Source organism: Ostrinia nubilalis, chromosome 20 (genome assembly GCF_963855985.1).
Source record: "Ostrinia nubilalis chromosome 20, ilOstNubi1.1, whole genome shotgun sequence".
In the NCBI taxonomy this organism is placed as follows: Eukaryota; Metazoa; Arthropoda; class Insecta; order Lepidoptera; family Crambidae; genus Ostrinia; species Ostrinia nubilalis.
Window position 1 is genome coordinate 10,480,918 of NC_087107.1, and position 22,393 is coordinate 10,503,310.

Consider the following 22,393-nt stretch of genomic DNA (forward strand, 5'->3'; position numbering starts at 1 on the left):
CAAATGTTTTTTCCCGCTAACTCCCGTTTCCGTGGGAATTTTTCAATATCCTGTTGTAACTAAGCTTTAAGTTTACTAAGGTACCTGCATGCCAAATTTCAAGCGTCTAACTTAAGCGGTTTAGATTTTTCATACAAACGGATATTCCCGCTGATTCCCGTTCCCGTGGGAATTCCTAAGTATACCCAGGAGTATGAAGAATAATTGTACCAAGTTTCGTTAAAATCCGTCAAGTAGTTTTTGTTTCTATAAGGAACATACAGACGGACAGACAGACAGACAGACAGACAGACAAAAATTTTACTGATTACATTTTTGGCATCAGTATCGATCACTGATCACCCCCTGATAGTTATTTTGAAAATATATTTCATGTACAGAATTGACCTCTCTACAGATTTATTATAAGTACTCGTATAGATTATTATGTAATAGGTCTAGCGGTTAACTTGACTGAGTGCTTGAGGTATGGGGAGTCTAAACCTAACTTACGGGACTATTCCCAACTCTCGTTCCCACCACTGCAACTCCTGTGTAGCCAGGATCTACACTACAGCTTGACCGCCATAATAACCCAACCAATGAAGGTCAAGTTTGTCCCGGGGGGAGGTTAAACTGTCCAATAACCGCAACGAAATTAATCAGAAGAACATAGGAGTTCGAAATTAAAGTTCGACTTCCCTCCATTGCAAAGCGGATGACAGTCTAAACTTAACTTATCAATTGGCGCCATGCCACCTTGTTCCTCCTATCTTTGTTTTCAACCAATAGCTTTTATATTTCGAAATAACTTTCATCCCATAACGCAATTACTTCGAATATGATACTTCGCACGGGGGAGCCGCGGAAAAAACAACATTGTCACTTAGACGGAAGCATAAAATATGCGCGAAAAGTACAGACGACGGCACGTCAACGTTACCACTGTGGGTTCTTGTGTGTGTGTGTGTGTAATAGGGGCGAGTTTGCAGCAAAAATGGGTAGCCTGATGTGCTATCGTGTGTATAATACGATCGTTGTCTGATAAATTATGCCATGCTTCAATGGAAATACACCTTTATGGGTGTTTGAGTGCTTTTTGGCCATGAATAAATTAAAAAATCTTCATGTTTTTTTTATGCATAACAAACAAAGCAGTTATTTGACCACAATCGCACCTGATGTTAAGTGGGATGCAGTCTAGGATGGTACATATCTGCCCTGTATGTTCAATAATAAACAAGAAACAGAAAGAAATGCAGAGATATGTTTGTGAAAATTGGTACGAATATATTCAAAAATCTTGGAGGTATAAAGCAGGAATATGTTTTAAAATTTCTTATGATGTGTATAATGCCAAAATTCACAACATTGCTGGAGTCTGTTTACCTAATATTGAATAGATAATTGGGTGATCATCTTCTAACTAATTGAATTTCCAATATCCGATAATTGGATTTCCAAACTTGTAAACATGATACGGAAATGATCGAAGATTTGTATACAACAACTAATACAAATATCTATACGGGAGTTCTGTGGAAGTAAAGCACCTTCCTGCTAGCTTTATCAGGGACCCACGGTGCATTTTCCGGTGCGTGGCCTAAATAAATCTTAAATAAATAAATATAAACATCCTTGGACATTTTACACTGCGCTTCTAGTCCCAAACTAAGCAAAGCTTGTACTATGGGTACAAATATAATCTATAATACAATCTAGTACACAAAATCCAGACTAAATAGAGTAAATAGTATTTAAAATACAATAGTTATTAATTATTCTGTTACCTGTCCACGACTCAACTACTCGAGCAATTTTACAGTTCATGCACTTCAATAAATTAGTTTACGCCCCATTTCTTACTATGGTGTCCCATCTCGGAATAGAGAAGAGCTAATAAAAATAGTTTATTCCCTCTCCGTTCATCCTATCTTTACTCCCTTCAAGTTTTAATAAAAATTTTAATGCCTACAAGTAGCCTATGTTCTCCAAATTCCAATTTATCATCTCAATGAAACTGAAACTTCATTTGTTCTTCACTATTCAGAAAGTAATGTGGTTTTCATTTAATTATTATTACTGTTTATGTTTTTTGTGATCATTCGATCACGTTTAATTTGTTAAAATAATACATATTTAAAATGCAACCAAGATTGATGTCTCTATAAACGAAATATCAAATTACTAATTGGTATACGTAAGAGAAACACACTCTTAATTAGATAATGAACAAGACACTAATTACTTTGGAACAGTGCACTGCATATTCACTCCAACTCCATTTTCTAGATAATATTTTCATAAAACTTAATGTTATGTTAGTATTCAGTATAAAAACATGTGAAGCTGAGGTCTGTAGCATTGAAATATTCTACGTAATATTTGGAACTAGATGAAGCGACTTCGTACGCGTGAAAATAGTTTAAATAATATTTCTCGTTTATGCAACCTTTTTATTACTGCTTCGCCCCTGTTATGTAGCCTAAAGCCTTGTTAAAATCCTTTGAAAATATTTTTTCAAATTGGACCAGTTGGTCCTGAGATTAGCGCGTTCAAGCAAACAAACTTATCAGCTTTGTAATACTTAGCTTTGTTGCCTAATACATTTGAAACTTTTCAAGATGAAAATTTCACAATTTAAAGGTGTGACCACTGAACTACATGCTAATAATGTTTATTGTATTTCCTACTTACTGTAAACAGTTGCCAAATAAATACAAATAATACAAATAGTTTATTTGTGATACACAGGACGTAACAAGTATGGTGTACAGTACAGATATTCAAGCCGTGATCAGCCTTGTCGGCCAAAGTTCGTAGGTTTGAGTCCTACAAAATGCAGTGGGTGAATATCCCAAACACGTTTTTTACGCGGCGGAGCTGAGAATCGATGGGAGAAATGTAACTAGAGCGATGATTTTTTTTCTGTATATAGTTTATACAGCGTTTTACACGATAGCAAAGTCTTCAGGACAATAGGTAGTTATTTTATGTACTAAAAAAAATTTCAAAGACCCAAAATCTAATAACGGTGGCGCGTCCTAACTCTATTTCTACTCATAAATTGTGTTATTCCTTCTTTCTCGGGGATTCTAGTAATTTAAAAATAGTATAGCCATAAAATACATTAAATAAGACTTCCAAATGATATGAAAGAAATGTGATATTTCATATTTTAAGTGTTTTAAATAGCCTTTCAAAACTGTCCCACGAAAAAAAGCAATTACAGTGGCTCAATTTCGACACTCTCTTACTTCTCCAAAGAAGCTTTGAGAGACGTAGAGTTCTTCTTCCCTGCATCACTCAACTGTGTCCTCCTGATCGGGCTATAAAGACTTGCGACTTGTGGTATTGTTTTTCCAGCAGACCCGTAAATATTTGTATCAGCGGCACAGGAATACAAAATTTTTCAATTTCGCTGGCAAGTGTATAAGTGAAAGCTACTTACTTAGATGCTAAACGATTCTTTAACATGATTAAAGTTTGGTGTTTTGTTGTATCTGCATACAGAAATTATTGATCAGAATTATAGTTTTCTTTATAATTTGAATTTTGTAACAGTTTTTCAATTCCGGTGGCGCAATTTCGGTGGCTCCGGTGGCGAATCTATTGCCGGAATTGGTCTTATTGGCTCTGGAGCATTGTACCTAGGTCTACTAAGGTCTCAGTCATAACTACAATATCGTCAGTGAATCGAAGTTGTGTGATGTACTCGCCGTATCTTGATACTGAGCTCGGTCTAGCTCAGAAGCTTGAAAACCTCTAAGTGGGAGGTAGTGAAGACTTTAAGAGATTATGGTGTCTCCAACTCTGAACCCTCGCAGCAATCAGATAAGTTTCGAGTTCTGATCTTGGGGGAGGGCTGATATGATGAAGTTTTACAAATACTTCAGAAGTTGCATGTATCGACAGTCAATTTGACGCCATTAAAGAGACTGTAGCACAGCCCAGGTCTTGACCGAATCGAAGAAGGTACAAAAAGGCCAATAATAATGACTGATTATAGTCCTTAGTCTTCTGCATAATTTGACGCAGCATTAAATATGTATACGTAGTATTACGAACGTCTTTTCGAAAATGAGGTTGTCTGGGAGACTGGATGTTGGATAGCGAGAGTGTCATGTTTCAGGAAAAAGCTGCCTCACCTGACTCTGGACCATCGCCAACGTCCATTCCATTCCAGTCTCTAGCACCACCACCATGTCTTATTTTTTGGTTTATCGACCAATAAACATGGTGGTATTTAAGAGAACTTTAGTACTAGCATTCCATCTGATTTCGTAAGCTCAGTTGTGATTTCATTATCTCCTGGTACATACCTTGTTGTTTTTAATAGGGCATTCTAATCTCACTCAAGCTAAAGTGTCGGAATAATCTCGATCTTCAGCCTAATTACTAGTAGTGCTTCTTAATCTCTCCTAGCAGCTTAGGCATTTACCAAAATGGTTCTGCTATCCTCGTTATTCATGTTGGTATATTCAATTTGGTCCTCGCAAATACATACTTTCGATTTATTACAAAAAATCGTCTCTATAATACACTTTGTATCAGCGTGAGGACTTGGATAGCTATTTATACATCGATACTAAGCAGAATCTTAAAAACAGATGAGAATAGTCCTGAAACAGCTAAAATTTCCCTAGTCTCGTAGGTTGCAATCTATTCTGCCACTCGAGATGAAAATTCGTGGGGCTTTGGAGCTGGATTGGCACTGGTCGTGGCTTAGGCTTCATCAGTCGACAGCTTTTGAGCATCTTTTATTCGGCATTCTTCTATTTCGGTGATGACTTCTTCTTCTTCCTCGGTCCCTCACTGATGAGGATCGCAACCGCAGATAGTGTTCCTCCATAGACTGCGGTCATAAGCTGTGTGGTGATCGGAGAATGCAAATGTGATTAAATTGCCTGTTCGTCTAAAAATGATTACTACATTTTGATTTTTGCAGTACTATTAGGGTGCAGCTCAGTACGCTTTTACAGTTCTGGCATCTTTTGCTAGGCTTTCTCTCTCTATGAGGCTGGCTGGATTTAGTCCTCCGTTTCTTAATTGTACTACTTTCATCTAGCTCATTAATAATAATAATAATAATTTATTTATTTTCGTATAGTAGTACAAGGGTACATAATACAATGAAAAAACGATGACCCCTGCAGAAGTATAAAACTGTGTCGCAGGGATCAACGCCCTCCTCCAAGAAACAATACTTACATAATTTTATAAAGTACATCCAAATTAAGAAAAAAGCAAAAAAATTAACAATAAATAATTTTTTTACAAAAAAAAGACTAAAAATCTACTAGGAACTAGTGAAGTTTAGTGAGTGTTAGTGTAGTGGGTGTAGAGTGTAGTGAGTGTGGAGTGTAGTGAATGTGTGTGTGTGTGTGTGGGTCTGAAAATTAGAACGATTGCTTGATAAGTGTTTCGGTTTCTTCGTATGATAAAGAGCATAATAATTCGATACATTTGAGTTTGCATTTGTAGGAAGGCAGAGGGTAAATATTTATTTTTTTTTTTATTTGTCGCTAGGTTTGCATAGTTTTCCGTTAAATTACTCTGTCACAAATATGTAATGTGTTAGTTCAGTAGCTGGTATAGATCTAGAAATATCTTCATACTTAATCTCCAGTTCGCATGGTCTTTAGCGAATAATTAGTTGCGTAATTCTGAGTATAGGATAGGTATGATACCATCATGAAAACTTGGCTAGCCTGGACCAATATTTTTACTTATGGAAGATAAACCTAACACCAACCTGGGGCAGTTGGTCGCCCTCCCGGGACTAGAGTTGGTTTCTGGGTTTGAGGGTCATGTATGATGTCTTTGTGATGACTCTAGAATAACGGGGCTGTTGGCGGCTAGATCCAGAAAGTTTTGGATTTGTTCTCTATGGAGGGATTTTGCCGTTATCACCATGCTTAACAGGCTGGTTGGTAGTTCCAGTATGGTAGTATAATACCCGGAAAGATGCTGCAGCCCACCCTCCAGTATTTTGATTCCTTAGTCGGCTATTACGACTCACGTGGGAAGATTTGATGCTTTTTTAGGGTCACAACACAGGCCTGAATATTGTTTTTAATTATAAACATCTTTACTGGATAATAATACTTAATTGATTACAAATAAATAAGTAATTTGAGACAATCATCCGTAACATTCCGAAGTCCGCTGTATAAATAAATTTCGGTGGATTGGTTCTTAATTCCGGTGGCTCAAATACAATTTCGGTGGCTCTTGATAATTTCAAATTGACATATCTCGAGAAGTATTAATAATATTTTGATCTCTACCATATTATTGAATAATACAAGTTATTTACTATTATTTCTGCCACAAAAAAGTTTTGGAAAGTGGAAATTAAAATTCGCCACCGGAATTAGGCAAAAAACGAGTTTGTTGATATTCACCCCAGTCAAATTCTGTACATAAAAATATAGGGAGTTGAACTTATTTTTTTTTATTTTATTGAGAAAACCAACAGCGTATTTATACAATTTTAGCATACATAAAAACACACAATAAGGTCAATAACAGGTTTCCCTTAAATTATTACCAATAGTACTAGTAAAGGTTGGACTGCTACCTATACCTGTCATCATTATTTAAAGAAAACGCGCGTAGAGTCGCAGAACAAAATCAGTATTTCTATAACAACTGTTTCAAAAATTAACATAAATAAACAACAAAAGTGATTTATGTGCGAATACTTTCAACGGAAAGTGTTTGTTCTAATTAGTTGGTGCAGAAAATGCTTGAGGTGTCTTTTGGGAAAAAGGATGATTAAAACCCAAGTTTTGTTGTGAATTATGAACGTAACAAAAACACTGAGAGGCCTCCCATTACTTTTTGGTTTATGGAAATTAAAACGTTGGTGAAAAATATAAATCTGGAGACTCAAATATACCATTGAGTCAGTCAGACCGTCAGACGATTAATAACAGTTAACTCAGTTGCGTACTTTAGATTAAAGAACACATGACATACTAATAATTACTCTCCATCGATTCAAATTAATTAAGAAGCGAAATCCTGAGTGATATTATAACTATTATAAGCCTAGGCGCAGACCACCAACTTTTAATCGGCCGATAGTTGGGCCCGATTTTAATTTGGTATTTTTAAAGATAATTACCCGCCGCCGCTCGACTATTGTGGTGGGCCCACTCGTAATACAAAACATTATATTTAAAAAACAAGTTTGTCAAAAAATGTTTCTTGTACTGAACCTACCTACTCGTATAGTACCTACCTTCTTTATTCATTATTTTTTACCTTGTAACTCTAAACATTCGAGTAGATTTCGCTAAGTACTTGAGTTACCAACCTTTTTTGTCCTCAAGTGGCGGAACACAAACAAAATTATGATCCAAATGAGCTTATTCCCTGACCCTCTGTCCCTCTAATCTTATGATCCCTCATAAAAAGTTTGATAAGGGTGTTATTTGACCGTCCAAACAAAAGCTTATTGTAACACGATACAGCTGATTAACATTGTCACTTATGTAGCGAATATAAAAGCTAATGGAAGGTTAAAGAATGTAAAGGGTAGGGTAATAAAAGGGGGTTGTTAATTGTTTTAATTATAATATATCATGTTTTATTAAATAAAAGCTTGTTAAACTGTCTAGTATTTGTCTCTGGCTGACTTGGGTAGTGTATTGCAATTGTCTTTGGTAAATTAGAGAGGCTTGTACTCCTATAGTGGAAACTAAATGAATCAATGATGAAATGGATGATGATGACTAATGATGTATTTTTTGTCGTTGACTTCTAGTAAACATTCATGGGATGCGATTTTATAAATTTCGTTTCCTACTTTTAAGTAAAAGGAGCAACTAACACACAGAACTCTTTAGTCTATAGCATCAAATCAAATCCAAATTCATTTATACCCATCACCGTTGGCTGATTGCGTTATAAATGTTCCTTATTCACCCTGAGCGTTCCCCAACCTAGTTACCTACGTCTAATCCCACACCTCGATTAGATACTTGTTGTGACCGAGCCTCGTTTCCAATCCCATTTCCCTGAGTGCAGGCTTATTCGGTTTCCAGAATCTTGTAGTTTGAATTCCAAATACGGTTCGATTCCATTTGGTTTATATCCTTGTAGAATTTAAATGATAAATTGTGTGGACCCGATTTCGCGACAGCGTGAACAAATAAATTATTCAAGCGCTCACATCAATTAGAACTAAATTTTTAAATAACTTGAAAAAATCAAATTGTCTAAGGTGGGAATTGAACCCATAACCCTTCGACATTGGGAAAACCCGTCGAAACTTTCATGTATAATATAAATAATTTAGTTTGAGATGCGACTTAACGCTAGCAAAATGTAAGTAATACTTACTACATAACATGCTCGTATTGCTCGTTCTTAACTAAGTAGAATTTGCCCCCGCGAGATTCGAACATTTAGCTGAAGGTGGCTCACTAAACCAACAAGCCTAGTGGGAGTTAAAATGGATGATAAAACTCAATTATATTCTGAAGTCTTCTCAACTGTTGAGCAGTAAAAACTTGGCTTTCTAAAGTTTTTTATAGCTCAATCATAACCCAACTGGGAACTACTACACAAAGCGTTCTTATTTTCTTAAGTCCCACTTATGGGACGAATACTAAAGCGTCAGACAAAATTCTAGGTACTCTTTATTTTATTTATTTAAAGGCACAACCACAGAATATCAAATATAGAAAATCGTTTGTCTCCTGTCACATAAAAAAAATATTAGAACATCTTTTGCACGAAGTTACCTATTGATGAAAACGTCCATATTTAAACTTACTCATACTTGTGACGTCATTCACAATCGTTCTGCCTGACAGGAATAAATTGAGGCATAAATCTTATCAAACATTGTAAAAGTTCGCATTCCCATTATGAGAATCAAATTGTTCCCTTATAAAGGCATTTAGATCGTAATGACATTCGAGATTCGAAGTGAGTTGAATTTAATTTTGTAGATTTACTGGAATTGCTATCCAATTTACACTGGATGTGACGAATTTCTTACTAACCTAACTAGATTGTTTAACATTGCAAAAAACTGCGCAAATCCCAAATTATTTTAAAGGTGGAAAAATAATGGAATAAACTAAGAACAGTAAATATTTTCGTGGCGTCAAAATAAAGGTAATATTGAAACAATTTCTCGCTTGCTTGATTTTTTCAATTTCCTGAAAATCTTCCTTGTCTCATCAATCATAAGTGTTCCGGAAAAAGACTGCATTCGATGACATAACTTTCTTCCTTATTTCTTTTTGATTTTTTAATACTTATAGGTAAATATGTTCCTATGCGTAACATAAAATACGTAGATAATCTAATTTTAATTATTATGTTTTAAAGCCACTGTGAATTTTTAAGAGCAAAGCAGATTAGTTTTATTTACCCTAAAAACATTTACATTAGTAGACACATGCACATAGCATAGTTGAAGCTAGATGCATGATAATATGGCATGATTAACTGGGTGACTGAACTTGAAAAGTCAAATTATGAATGAAACATAAACATTTTACAAACTAAATTGTCACTTTTCGTACTAACATAAGTATCTTCCACAAAATGTTTGTAATAATTCATTTTGTAAAATGAAAGCGAATTTTATAATTAATGGCTATTTAAAACCTACAGGAAACTTTAATTAAATGCCAGTTCGAATCCAGCCACAAGTCGGGAACAAAGTATTCCCGCAAATTCTCGATGAAATGACACCACGTTAGAGCCTTAGGCTGCGTTCACATAAACTTGAGCGTATTTTCAAAGCAGAATCAGCGGTATCGGTATCGGTATCAATATCGGGATTGGTTTCGGAGGCAGAATCAGAGTAATTTATTTGCCTTTTTGGTTTATTAAAATATTTCTGTTTCATTCTGATTCAAAGCAGCTCGTGAAAAATTGAACAATAAAGAACCATGGTTTAAAAGAGCACATGTTGTTATTAAGCCAAACTATCTGGTACTATTAAAGGTGAATTATATGTTTACACAGCTACAAAATTATCTGTTTATTCTTAAAACTGAAAAAAAAATCTTCTAAAAAGTACTCGATTCTGGCTTGCAATTATCATCGTCATGTTAATAATCATCTCTCACGGAATTCTCACACGGACAGCGTTTGACCTACCCTCCTTACGCTGTATTGCCGTATTAATATTATATTAAGCTGGGTTCAACTCAAATATGAATCCCTCTATGAATTTTGTAACGAAAATGGTAAGGATCCTTGATCTTACAATCCACATTACTTTTCGATATTACATGTATTACCTATGAAATGAAAAGACATAAAATATGTAACATTTTTTATACACAGACTATGAGGTATGTTATTCTGGCTTGACTTGCACAATATGTACTTTCAAATACATATTTTTAAAGCTCACAAACTTGAAAAGTGGATGATTTTAGGTGATAAAAATACTTCAAAATAAATTATTCATAATACTATGTACTTACGCCCGTATTCACAAACGATGCTTGTTTAAGTGAAACAGCAAATCGAACGCACAGCGTTGAATAGAGCTCTGTGATTGGTTTGTGTATCACCCTGTGCGTCCACACGCACTGTGAGACCTCACACCTAGTAATGTTTGTGAATACGGGCGTTAATGTGATCACAGCCTTATTCGTCGAATGAAACAAGTACGGAATTGAAAATATGCCAATGGGGCTTTAAGAGAGATTTTTCTGTAATAGGAAATGTAGCGGGACATTTTAAGGGTTTTCATTTACGAGTATTTGTGTTAAATCTCTTTTAACAAGGAATTCATGACACGTGATGAAAAGAATTTATACAGAACGTATTTTTAATGTCCTTTTTTCTATCTTACTTTTCTGTATTTTACTCACTTAGCCACGAATCTATAATTTTTTATAACCGGGTCAAAATTTAACTGAGGCGCCCCCAGCGTTAGAGATACCTAAAAAGATGACTTTCTTCTGCGAGAGATGTGTTCAAAAAAACAATTCTGAGCATTTCATTATCGATATATTGACTAGCACTTTGTGAAATATTTTTCTTTCACGCACCCCTTCGAACCCCAAGTACCTAACTAAGTATTTCGGTTCGTCAACTTTAAATTAACCCGATTTTGGTATAGTAAGTGACAGTAGGAATAACCAATCCCATCAAAAACAATACTTGTCAAAAAAACCAAGTCTCGCAACTCAGTTGAACCAGTCACTAAATAATTTAATTTACACGTGTTTTCATGCGATGGCCAAGTCAATATATTTATGTAAAACGTTAAAGATTTCCTGGCCTGGACTTGGTATTGTTGTTGACTTGACATGGATCTCACAACTTTTTACCGTAGAACAACTGAGTTGCGAGACTTGGTTTTTTTGACAAGTATTGTTTTTGATGGGATCTCATTTCTTTTTGTATTTTGTAGACAGCAGTTATGTATCTAGAAAACTGGACCGAAATTGAAAAATATTACTCGACTTGGCGGTTGCACTACCGTGCCCCCAAATCTCATTTCTTTTTGTATTTTGTAGACAGCAGTTATGTATCTAGAAAACTGAACCGAAATTGAAAAATTTTACTCGACTTGGCGGTTGCACTACCGTGCCCCCAAATATTTTAGTTTTTCCTTGATTCATACACCAAACACTACTTATATTCCAAATTTGAAGCTTCTAAGTCTGCTAGAAGTGCCTTAGAGTTTTGATGATCGGTGAGTCAGTGAGTGACAAAATTAAGTAACTTTGACCCGTTATAATTCTTAAACTACTGGTTCAAATTGAATGAAATTTTAAATATACCGTGTCTTTACAATGCCTGCATGGCTAATGAAAATTCAGCCTTCTAGTTTTATCCACAACGAAGTTACAGGCAGTCGAAAATGGCCTGAATTGCTTCGAGAAAAGGATGGTACGGCCGTGCCGCTTTTTTGCTCGACTTGGTGGGGGCACTGCCGTGCCCCCAGATATTAAATAAGGCCTAAGTAAATCATATTTCGACCCAATTTTCATCTAAATAAAGTTCAAAATAAGGTGGTAAAATTCAGCCATCACCAAGTTAAGGTTCAAAAAACTTACCCAGGGCAAAATCACACGACGGCCCAAAGAACACATGCGCACAGTCATTGTACGCATCAATGGCCGAAATCACCGCGTACGCAGCGTCGCAATCCGTGACGTCATATGTAGTCAGGTTCACGTACAAGTCGGGCGGGAAAGCGTTTTTGATGACGTCATCTGCCAACGCCAGGTCGAACACTGGTCGGACCTGTGAAGAATAAGAAAACATTAATATTGTGAAAATAAAAAAAAATACACTACAATAAGCTAATAGGCTTTAATATTGACCTGTAATTAAGCCCTTATAAAAAAATATTTATTTATTTAAATAGGCTTTTAAAAAGCGCTTTTAGTTTACCCATCCCGCTGTAATTTTAACTCTACCATTACTTCGGGACAATAAACAGGACGGCATTCTCTTCCAGTCAACATAAGTATAGTATACTAGTGCTTTAGTAAAATTAGGAGTTGGTAGACTATAGCAAGAGAGTTAAAGAAGCTCTAAACACTACGCTACTAGGTGGACCGACGATCTGGTAAAGGTCGCGGGAAGAGCCTGGATGCGGGCAGCGCAGGACCGTTCATTGTGGAAGACCTCGGGGGAGGCCTTTGTCCAGCAGTGGACGTCATTTGCCTGAAACGAATGAAACACTACGCGTGTTCGCTTCGTTTAAACTTTGTCTTGATGGATGGATTACAAGTATACTCTATGTATCCACAACTATACGATTACTATGATGTTTACCTGAAAGTAAAGGTAACTATTTAATAAAAAAAAATGGTATCAAGACCACCAGCATTTTACTGGTTCATTCGATTCAGTCAAATGACGTCCACTGCTGGACAAAGGCCTCCCCAAAGATTTCCACGACCGGTCCTACGCCGCCCGCATCCAGGCACCTCCCAGGCATTGTTCTCTGTCTAATAAAAAACTTTTGACCTCAGTCTGTGGAGGAACACTATCTGTGGTCGCGATCCTCATCAGTGAGGGACCGAGGAAGATGAAGAATAAAAAACTTATAACCGATTTGGGACCCATAGTTGCCCTCTTTCAAGCCCTTCCCACATTCAATGTTTCCCAGAATCCCCTATAGACCCATCTCTATTTGCTGTAACATTTTTTCCAATCACCCCTTAAAACTACCCCAGTGGCCGTCATTTCTATGCCTGACCTACATTTCCCGAGCTTTGTTTTCCACGCCTGCTTAGGAATACGGCCTGTGTTGAAAGCTTTTGATACACGTGCGCTAAGACACTTCAATCTGCGCTTTAAGCTCACCCTTACGCAATCTTAACCTTTGCGAACTCGTAAAAGCTTTAGCGGCTGAGCTTTTATGTGTTTAAGAATCAAATTTAACTTGTCACGCGAAAGAGTTACATAATAATAATTTATGATAGGTTTGTCATGTAAAATTATATTTAGGCGTAAGTTCTGTGCAAATATCGATGCAATTTTTTTCGAACTAACTCACCTATTTGAAAAATAAACCGAATAACTATTTAGCCAATTATTAGTAGGTAGTGGTATGATACTTTTCATATATGGGATCCTGGCGTGCTTATTTTTAGGACTGACCATTGAGGTATACGCATTGGTATTATACTAAGTAATTTAGTAGTCGAGTACTCGTCGTGCTTAGGTACGTCTCTCCTAATATCATTTTCGAACTTTTATAACAATAAAAAGAAATAGGATAATAGAGCATTACAAAACATGTAAATTGATATACTTACAGAAGGCAAATTCGCCAAAAAAGAGCTGTTCTGAGGCAGCAACACGGCCGCGTTGATCCGGCAGTTTTTCCCATTCTTATCGCACAAATTCTCACAATCGCGGTTACGCGGTTCGTCGCCGCGGCAATTCTGACCCGTAGCGAATTTTAACGCGCACAACAACAACACACACCACCGCATTTTATCGATATTTACCGGTAACGGCACATCACTATTGCACTAACACTTAACCATTGCACACACATTCCACTGCGTTACCTGTAACAAACACAAAAAGATTAGTTTTTATTTTATTTTCAAAATAAAGTGCTTACAATTAATATACTAGTAAATACGAGTAGGTAGGTAACAGTTGAGAGCACTTACGTCCGTATTCACAAACATTACTATGAAGTCATGTCAGTCATGGGTGACACACGAACCAATCATAGAGCTCTATTCAACGCTGTACGTTCGATTTGCTGCTTCACTTAAGCAAGTATCATTTGTGAATACGGGCGATAAACACAGCGTACAGTGGGCCACATTCTAGCTACCCATTTCCGTTTTTTCTCTCGCTCTAATCAAATGGTGATTCTTTGCGACAGAACGAGTCGACATGATCGGAAATGCGTAGCTGGAACTGTAGCCCATAGTACAATACCATTTTGATAAACTGTCCTCTGTTCAAAGTACATTAAAGAAAAATACTTATATGTATATTTGCTGAAATTATTGTAAAGTAAATGTAAATAGAAACTAAAAGCTTAGTAAATAATCACAAACAATTTTTGTAGTGCATATGACAGGTTGCGAGTCTCAAAGCAATGTGTGAAACTAGTTTCCGAGCGCCCATTTCATGAATATCAATTTCTTACATTTCCTGCCTTCACTGAATGTTAACTTACTTAGGTACCTTTTTACTACAGGTCTTTAAGTATACGTTTACCCACCGATTTTAACCTTTAATAAAAAAATCAGTAGCTAACAAACAAACATAATTTGTTGTAAACCTATGAAAAAATGACAATTTAATTATTTATTTTATAAGTTTCATATAACCTAAGAAGCTTCTTAAATTAAAACGTTCTAATTGTGTATGAAAAATCTTATTTCCACATTTTACTGGAACATTTTCATTTATTATTTTGCGTCGCGAACCCCAAGAGTCTCTCTATTTATTTAACTTGTCCATTCCCAGAAGTTTCAAACGTACCCAATATTGCTTCTGCAATATGCAGTGCAATATTTAATATTGCTCTGTGCAATATTAAATATCCATGTCATGCTCACTTTGAACTGAGTACATCACGGAAGGGGCTGAGTGAACGTAGACACTTTATGGCACACACACCGCACTCCATCAATGGTCATTTTATGGTGTCAAGTGGAAGCAACTGGACACAACCGTCTCTGTGGTCTAGTTGTAAGACCATCTGTCTTAGAACCAGGGTTCAATTCCCAGTGAGAGTAACACTTAACCGCTACCAACCGTTCGATGTGGAAGTCATTGGGGGAGACCTATGTTCAGCAGTGGACGTCCTGTGGCTGAAATTATGATAATGATGTAACACTTAAAGCTCTATTTGGTTGGAAGTAGAGCTTGCTCTAAGTCCGCCTGGCTGCTACCACATCTTAACAAAGTATGGCCAAAAGCTTCTCCGTTGAATAAATTGTCTACATCGGCACAGGGAGTAACTAATTTACTCGTATATCTGAACTAAATGTCTACACAAGACACAGAAGTGTTTATTTACGTTTGCACAGCCTCTAAGACAAAAATAACTTCTTCGTAACCACTTTCTTTTTTTAAAAGACATAAAACGGCCATGTAATTAGTTAAAATTTAAGTTACTGCTAAAAGTACCCAGTCTAATAATAAAACAGCTGTAACTTACTTTCCTAGACCAAAATAAACCCTTATTAAGTTAGGTCGTTTACCGTCTAGTCGTTTAACCACTGTCTTATTAACTGTGAGCTTTTGATCTATGGCTTACTTTTTTTACTAAAACAAAGTAGCGAGAAAATCTTTTCGTTAGTACGCGTTACTTATTTGAAGCGATAGTTAAAGATAATAACAAATATTTATTTTATTACTAAAAAGAGTATTGAAGGCTTTTTGTATTGGTGGAATATATAAATATTTAAAACTGTTTTAACTACTTAAAATTAAATATAAGGTGAAGTGCACAAAATTTAATTTGAACAACTTGTTGTGATTCTATATTTGGGTATTTTATATGGCTACACGAGATAAAAATATCTACCTACTTGAAAGGAATCGGCGCTCACATGTTTTTGATTTGAAAAGAAAAATACGCGCAAATATTTCTATTTATCTTATCATTTAAATAGGTTTTTTGTACATTTGTGTTTCAATAAATATTGCCAAAACACACTGCCTTTGCAATTCAATTTGATCATTCATATTGATAAATGAAATGGGAAATAAATATTTGTTTTGTAAAAGTATTAGGTACCTATGTACAAATGTACATGTAGTATGTATTAGGTTTGCCATTAGGTATTTAGTATCAACTGCAAGAGCACAACCCTCTCTATTTACTAGAGGCAAATGGAGGATTTGGTCTACAATCCTCACACTGGCCAGCAGGGTTAGTAGGTACATAGAATACATTAATCTATACTTCTATACTAATATTATAAATGCGAAAGTAACTCTGTCTGTCTGTCTCTCTTTCACGTCTAAACCACTGAACCGATTTTGATGAAATTTGGCATAGAGATAGTTTGAGTCCCGGGAAAGGACAGGATAGTTTTTATCCCGGTTTTTGAAACAGGGACGCGGGCGATAAAGTTTTTCTGTGACAGACAAAATTCCACGCAGGCGAAGCCGCGGGCGGAAAGCTCAGTTAATCGGTTCAGTGGTTTAGGCGTGAAAGCAAGACAGACAGACAGACAGAATTACTTTCGCATTTATAATATTAGTAAAGATAGTATAGATTAAATCATTTTTTATGAGATATTATCTGCAATGAACATTACACAATTGCCTACCTGCTTGATACCATAAATATTTTTCCTTCCTTCACACCGATTTAAAGGTAAAGCTTCACTGTCCTAACGTATTTTATACCTTCAGCTTCAAACCCACTCGACCGAACTAAGCGAGACATTTATCTGACTCTACGGCAACCGGCGAAATGGTCTAAGTTACTTAGCGTGGTAAAACCCCAGTGGTTCGCAAAATGGATAACAAACAGCTATTGCCAGTACCTCTATCACAAAAATACTTTCGTCTTCGAATCCTTTGCGTATTCTAATCGGCATCGAAAGATTTATTATTTGAATTCAGTCTGTCGAATCGGTTTCAATATCTGTATTTTTAATTGAATTATAACATGCGAAGTATTATGCGAAGTGAAAAATTAGAGACGCGTAGTATTGAGCGAAAGCTCACGATGCATTACGGCGCCGCACCGAAATGATTTTGCCGTATCGCGCGACGCGGCGCGCACCGCTCGTGTGCCCGCCACAGATATTTCTATGTAGGACGACGCAGCGACACCGCTCCGACGTCGCATCTCTATCGCAACGCATCGTGTGCCTAAGGCCTTGTCCAGGAGGGCGAATTCGCCGCGAATGTCTTCGCGCGAACACGAGCGTATGTATGACGCGATTTACGCGCGAATTTTCAACTCGCGCGTGTCTTGTGGACGCAATGTATTGGCTGCTAGTATCTTGCCAACGCGCGTATGATTCCACGCGCGAAGACATTCGCCCTCCTAGACACAAGGCATAAGCTCTTATTGCGTAAAGCGAATATTTAGTTTGACGTTAATCTATGTTTTACAGAGGTGTTTATTGGGTAAAATAAAATTAATATCTACATTTTTTTATGCTACGAATACTTTAGGCACAACATAAAAAATAAAAAAAACAAATCTTAAACACAATAAAGATTTTCTACAACCCGCACTCGAAAAATCGCTCAAACCATCGGATGGAAACTCAAAGCTCGTATTAAATTTCGCTCACCACTGATAACTTTGTCAAATTGTCGTCCAACATGTTGAAACAGGCGACAGATGTGGCTGACAACCGTTAACTGAACAAAGCAAGCAAATTACTACTCGCTCTTGAATATTCAATTGTATTGAGGAACTAAATTGTTAGTTTATTGTAACGGGTCTACAAAACAGAGTGAAAGCTGTCGACTGCAGTTCAGTATTTGATAAAGGATACTGTTGTTGACATAATAGATAATAATATGATCGAGACAATAACCCACTATTCATTTCAAGATTTAAGGATTCCCGAAAAGGATCACCGTATCAACTCGAAGCGGTCAGTATTTTTTGTATGGAAGTATGAAACTCCATACTGCAACGCACACTTATCCGCACCGTAACGTAATCGCCTCGCCTCGCGATAGACAGCACGCGAAAGGCGATACGGTGCTGATCCCTTTCCGAGTTGATAAGTCTGCTATGAACTTTATAATTAAACATCCACGTTCAAATTATTTGAAGTAAGAACTATTTTCTAGCTGCCACATCTTATTTTAAGTCTCAGCAGTTGAAAATAAAGTAGCTACTTCTTTTTTGGTTAAAGATTCCGAATAAAGCTCGTCTGATCTCGTCTTCGGCCTGATCATCACTTTCCATAAGGAGAATGCAGGGCAAAGGCTTCACCGTGGTGAAAAAAGTCTTTTAGTTTTCTAGGAAGCCATTAACTAATACTTATACAGTTAGTCAGAAAGAACAGTGTAAATTACCATTTGATTGTTGGTCGTCGTTTCATAAGGTTTACATGTACTTAGAAACGCTCTAAGCAACTGGTTCATTCTTGCACAGCTGTTCTTAATGCAAAATAATACCTATTGAAACACACACACGGTACCTGAATATTACTTATTTATACTACGACTATGTGAATGTAAAACACCACTAATGAACCCCAAGCCGCAACCTCAGTTCCCTCAATAGATTATGTAGGTTTGCTTCTTTTGTAACTGATTATAGTCGGCCAACCCTTGATAGAAATACATCTCCCATGTTTTCCCAACCAATTTGAAATCCGGGTATATCTTATGCTCATGACTTATTCCGATTGTGCTTATAATCTCATTTCGCGGAATCATATTTAATTTGTCTTGTGATACGTGAATATTGTAGAAATGAGCTTTCTGTACACATTTTTAGAATGTTCACATGGATATTATAAAGAACAAAATATGGGAATATCAAGCCTCCCTAACCATCAGGTGCCTTACCATGAGTTTACGTTAGGTGAGCTCGCTAGCGAATACGTCAAAAAATTCTATGAAGATTTTATTTCTTGAAAGTAGCCGCTAGGGGCGCTGCACAATATGTCATACATTTAAATGTCATTTTTTTACGCAGTCGCTAGCGAGCACACCTAACGTAAACTCATGGTAGGCACACTGATCAGCATGGGGGTGTACTAGGTACTGTACACCCCCATGCTGATCAATGTAAATTGAGGTCTTAGTCTACTTACTGAGACCTCAATTTACATTGTAATCATACTATTAGAATTAGAATAATACTTTTTTTATATTTTTAAACCGGCACACAGTGGTGACTGAGTTTGTTGCGGCGCTTCTTCTCAGCACTTTTCAAATGTTTGTCTCGAAGCGCTGGTAGGGCAAAAAAAGAATGAGACATGTATAGTCTCCTTAAGAGCATTTGACGATTTGTAAGTACTAATTTAATTAGTTTATACAAATACTAGCTTTTGCCCGCGGCTTCACCTGCGTGAAATTCAGTTTGTCACATATCGTCATAAATTATAGCCTATATGTTATTCTGGGTTAAAAACAATAATACTGTAAAGTTTCAACAAAATCCGTTCAGTAGTCTTTGCGTGAAAGAGTAACAAACATCCAGGCATCCATACTTTCGCATTAATTTATAATATTAAGTAAGATAGTTTTGATTTTTGATGATTTTCATTATTGATACTAGTCAGTCTTTTTTGCTGCTTAAGCTATTTGCAGTTTGAATATAAAATAAGACTTACCAAGCCTTAGCTTATCTTTACTTTATGTACATTTCGAAGGAATGAAAATTACATTTCCTCGACAAGAAACAAAGTAAACGTACAAATGGGAATTCTAAGAGAACACGCCGAATCTCCTCGGAATCTCCGGCACGTCGTTACAGAAAACGGCTTCTAAAACATTGAGACATCGACAGATTACGTGGTTTTTCGTCCCCTTTTACACCTGGGATGGCAAATATTTATCCTGAATTCCACGACATAAGCTATGGAGAACGGTCTATCCAGTCCTTCAAAGATGCGGAGTTGGTTTTTTCCGATTGAGAGTATAATTAACATAACAACATTTTGCATTATGTTGTTCTAATTTGACCTTACTGTGTGTTATACTTATATTGTTTTAAACTTTCATGGTCACTAACAGAATCATTATTATTGACGGGATTGCTACCAAGGTAGGTACATGGTAGCAATCCGTCAATAATAATGTATGATCCTCCGATTCGAGGCTCGTAAATACGGTACATGGTAGCAATAATAAATAATTAAGCTGTGTGTTATATTTAGATGAGCTGAGCTTTTGCTAGTTGATTTTATTTATTTAATTCTAGAATCGAACACAATTTCCTACTTCAAAAAACCCTATAGTCCTTTATTTGTAGCTAAAAAACATGGTTTTGTCAACGTAAAACACAGACACATCTAGTGTCATGTAACTTAAAAGCAATGAAAGCAACTAACTGTTTTATTTGGGCTATAATCCTTTCACCATCTCACAAATCTCTGCCTATTTTTTGGCGTGCTAAAAGCGTTACAACATTTTTAGATTCTTAGAAGATGGAGAGACATTTTCCATTTGGCGTAAGCAATATTATTTTCACAAAGTTGCATAAAACATAATAAAGAGTACGTGTTACGCACTTGCTGTAGTGTAGCAGAAGCTCTACCAAGCAATTCGTGTACCCAGTTTATTAATATAGTTAAAATTGGGGCATTTTTAATCTCCACCCAGGTCGCCCGACCATCTGGTGAAGGTCACGGGAAGTACCTGGATGCGGGCAGCGCAGGACCGGTCGTTATAGAAATCTTTGGGAAGGCTTTTGTACAAGAGTGGGCGACATATTACTGAAACCAAAAACCAATGATTTAGGTTCATAGCAGACTCATCAACTCTGAAAGGGATCAACACCGTATCGCCTTTCGAGAGCTGACATCGCCTTTCGAGCGCTGTCAATCGCGAGGCGAGGCGTTTACGTTACGGTGCGGATGTGTGCGTTGCAGCATGGAGTTTCATACAAAGAATACTGACCGCCTCGAGTTGATACGGTTTCGATACGATCCCATTCCGGGTTGATAAATGTGCCTTTAGTCTCCTATATAGGACACAACTCTTCAATTTACCAGAAACAAATGGAAAATTTGGCCAACACTCCCCTTGCTGACTAGATATGTACCATCCTAGACTGCATCTCACTTAACACCAGGTGCGTTTGCGGTCAAATACCTGCCTTGTCTAGCATAAAAAAGGTGACAGTCAGAAGTCTTATGACATCCGTGAGAAGAATAGAGGGTCCCTATCAATGGGAAGAGTGGAGAGTATCCTATTCTACTCTACAATGTAATACAAACATGAAGTACATTTTTACCTCTAGATTCTATAAATATCTTCTGAAGCTGTCTTGTTATGATCGATTGTCGCCTATTCGTGCTCTGATCATGTTCGTGCACATTTATCAATACTTTGAAAATGATCTTGATATAGCACAGCATACAGTGGAAGTAGAAACAGTAGATCTACCCTCTGCTTACCCAGAATCGATAATTGGGTAAGTAATTTAATATTTAATATAATAATAAAACCCAAAAATAGTCCAGTCATTTGGTAGTTTTTACCTGGAAAATTTATCAAAAGTTTTGAAAATTGGTAGTATATTTGATGTGCTTTTTCCGAATTCTAACTTTGCGACCTCGTACGGTAGCCGCTCGCGCCACCATATTGAAAAAATGCCACTTTAGAGAAGGTTTTTAAAAATGACTCCTTTCCTATTTAATACATGATAAAATTTTTACAAAAATAAACGAGGCAATATTCCGTCCATTTGATGTTTATTCACATATTTTTTTGAAAATCAACAGTTTAGAAACAAGAGTGCCGCAAAGTATAATACCTAATGTGCATTTCGCTTAAAATAATTTCTGTACACCTTGTGGAAGATTAGGCAACGCATATTTTTTTATACCGAGGCACCCAGTGTGTGGTATTACAGAAACCATTTCGTGCTACTAATGACCCCTTCACAATTCAAAACCTATGTATTTAACTTACATGAAATTCAGCACATTTATTAAAGCCTCTTAACTTGTCCAGAATTCAAAATTTCAATAACTTAACGCACATTAACTTTCATCAGAACGTGCACTAAAACAAAGACTACTCTTTACACTTTAATAATATCATGAGAAGATAAACCGTTTATTTCAGTCACTGATTTGCTAACAAATTGGAAATGTTTTATCGCTATCTAAGTTACTGTCGGACATCTACTGATAATGCGATTAGATTGGCTACTCTTGTTTTCAAATGATTTTCGCAAGAACAAAGTAAATTTTCCGTAGATGAATAAACTAGAATACAAAGTATAAAAGATAAAACGTGCAATGCTTTATAAAATTGATTTAAACTT

At 36.4% G+C, this 22,393-nt stretch overlaps 1 protein-coding gene across 1 annotated transcript in view; it reads right to left on the reverse strand.

Annotated features, from left to right (window-relative positions):
* Window positions 1–22,393, reverse strand: part of LOC135081620 (atrial natriuretic peptide receptor 1-like) — a 407,345-nt gene that overhangs the window by 328,262 nt on the left and 56,690 nt on the right. The window contains exons 2-3 of the mRNA XM_063976371.1: window positions 13,746–14,003; window positions 12,030–12,219 (exon numbers count right to left, since the gene is read on the reverse strand). Of these exons, the coding sequence (XP_063832441.1) occupies window positions 12,030–12,219; window positions 13,746–13,925 (370 nt within the window). The 5' untranslated portion in view covers window positions 13,926–14,003. The remainder of the gene's footprint in view (window positions 1–12,029; window positions 12,220–13,745; window positions 14,004–22,393) is intronic.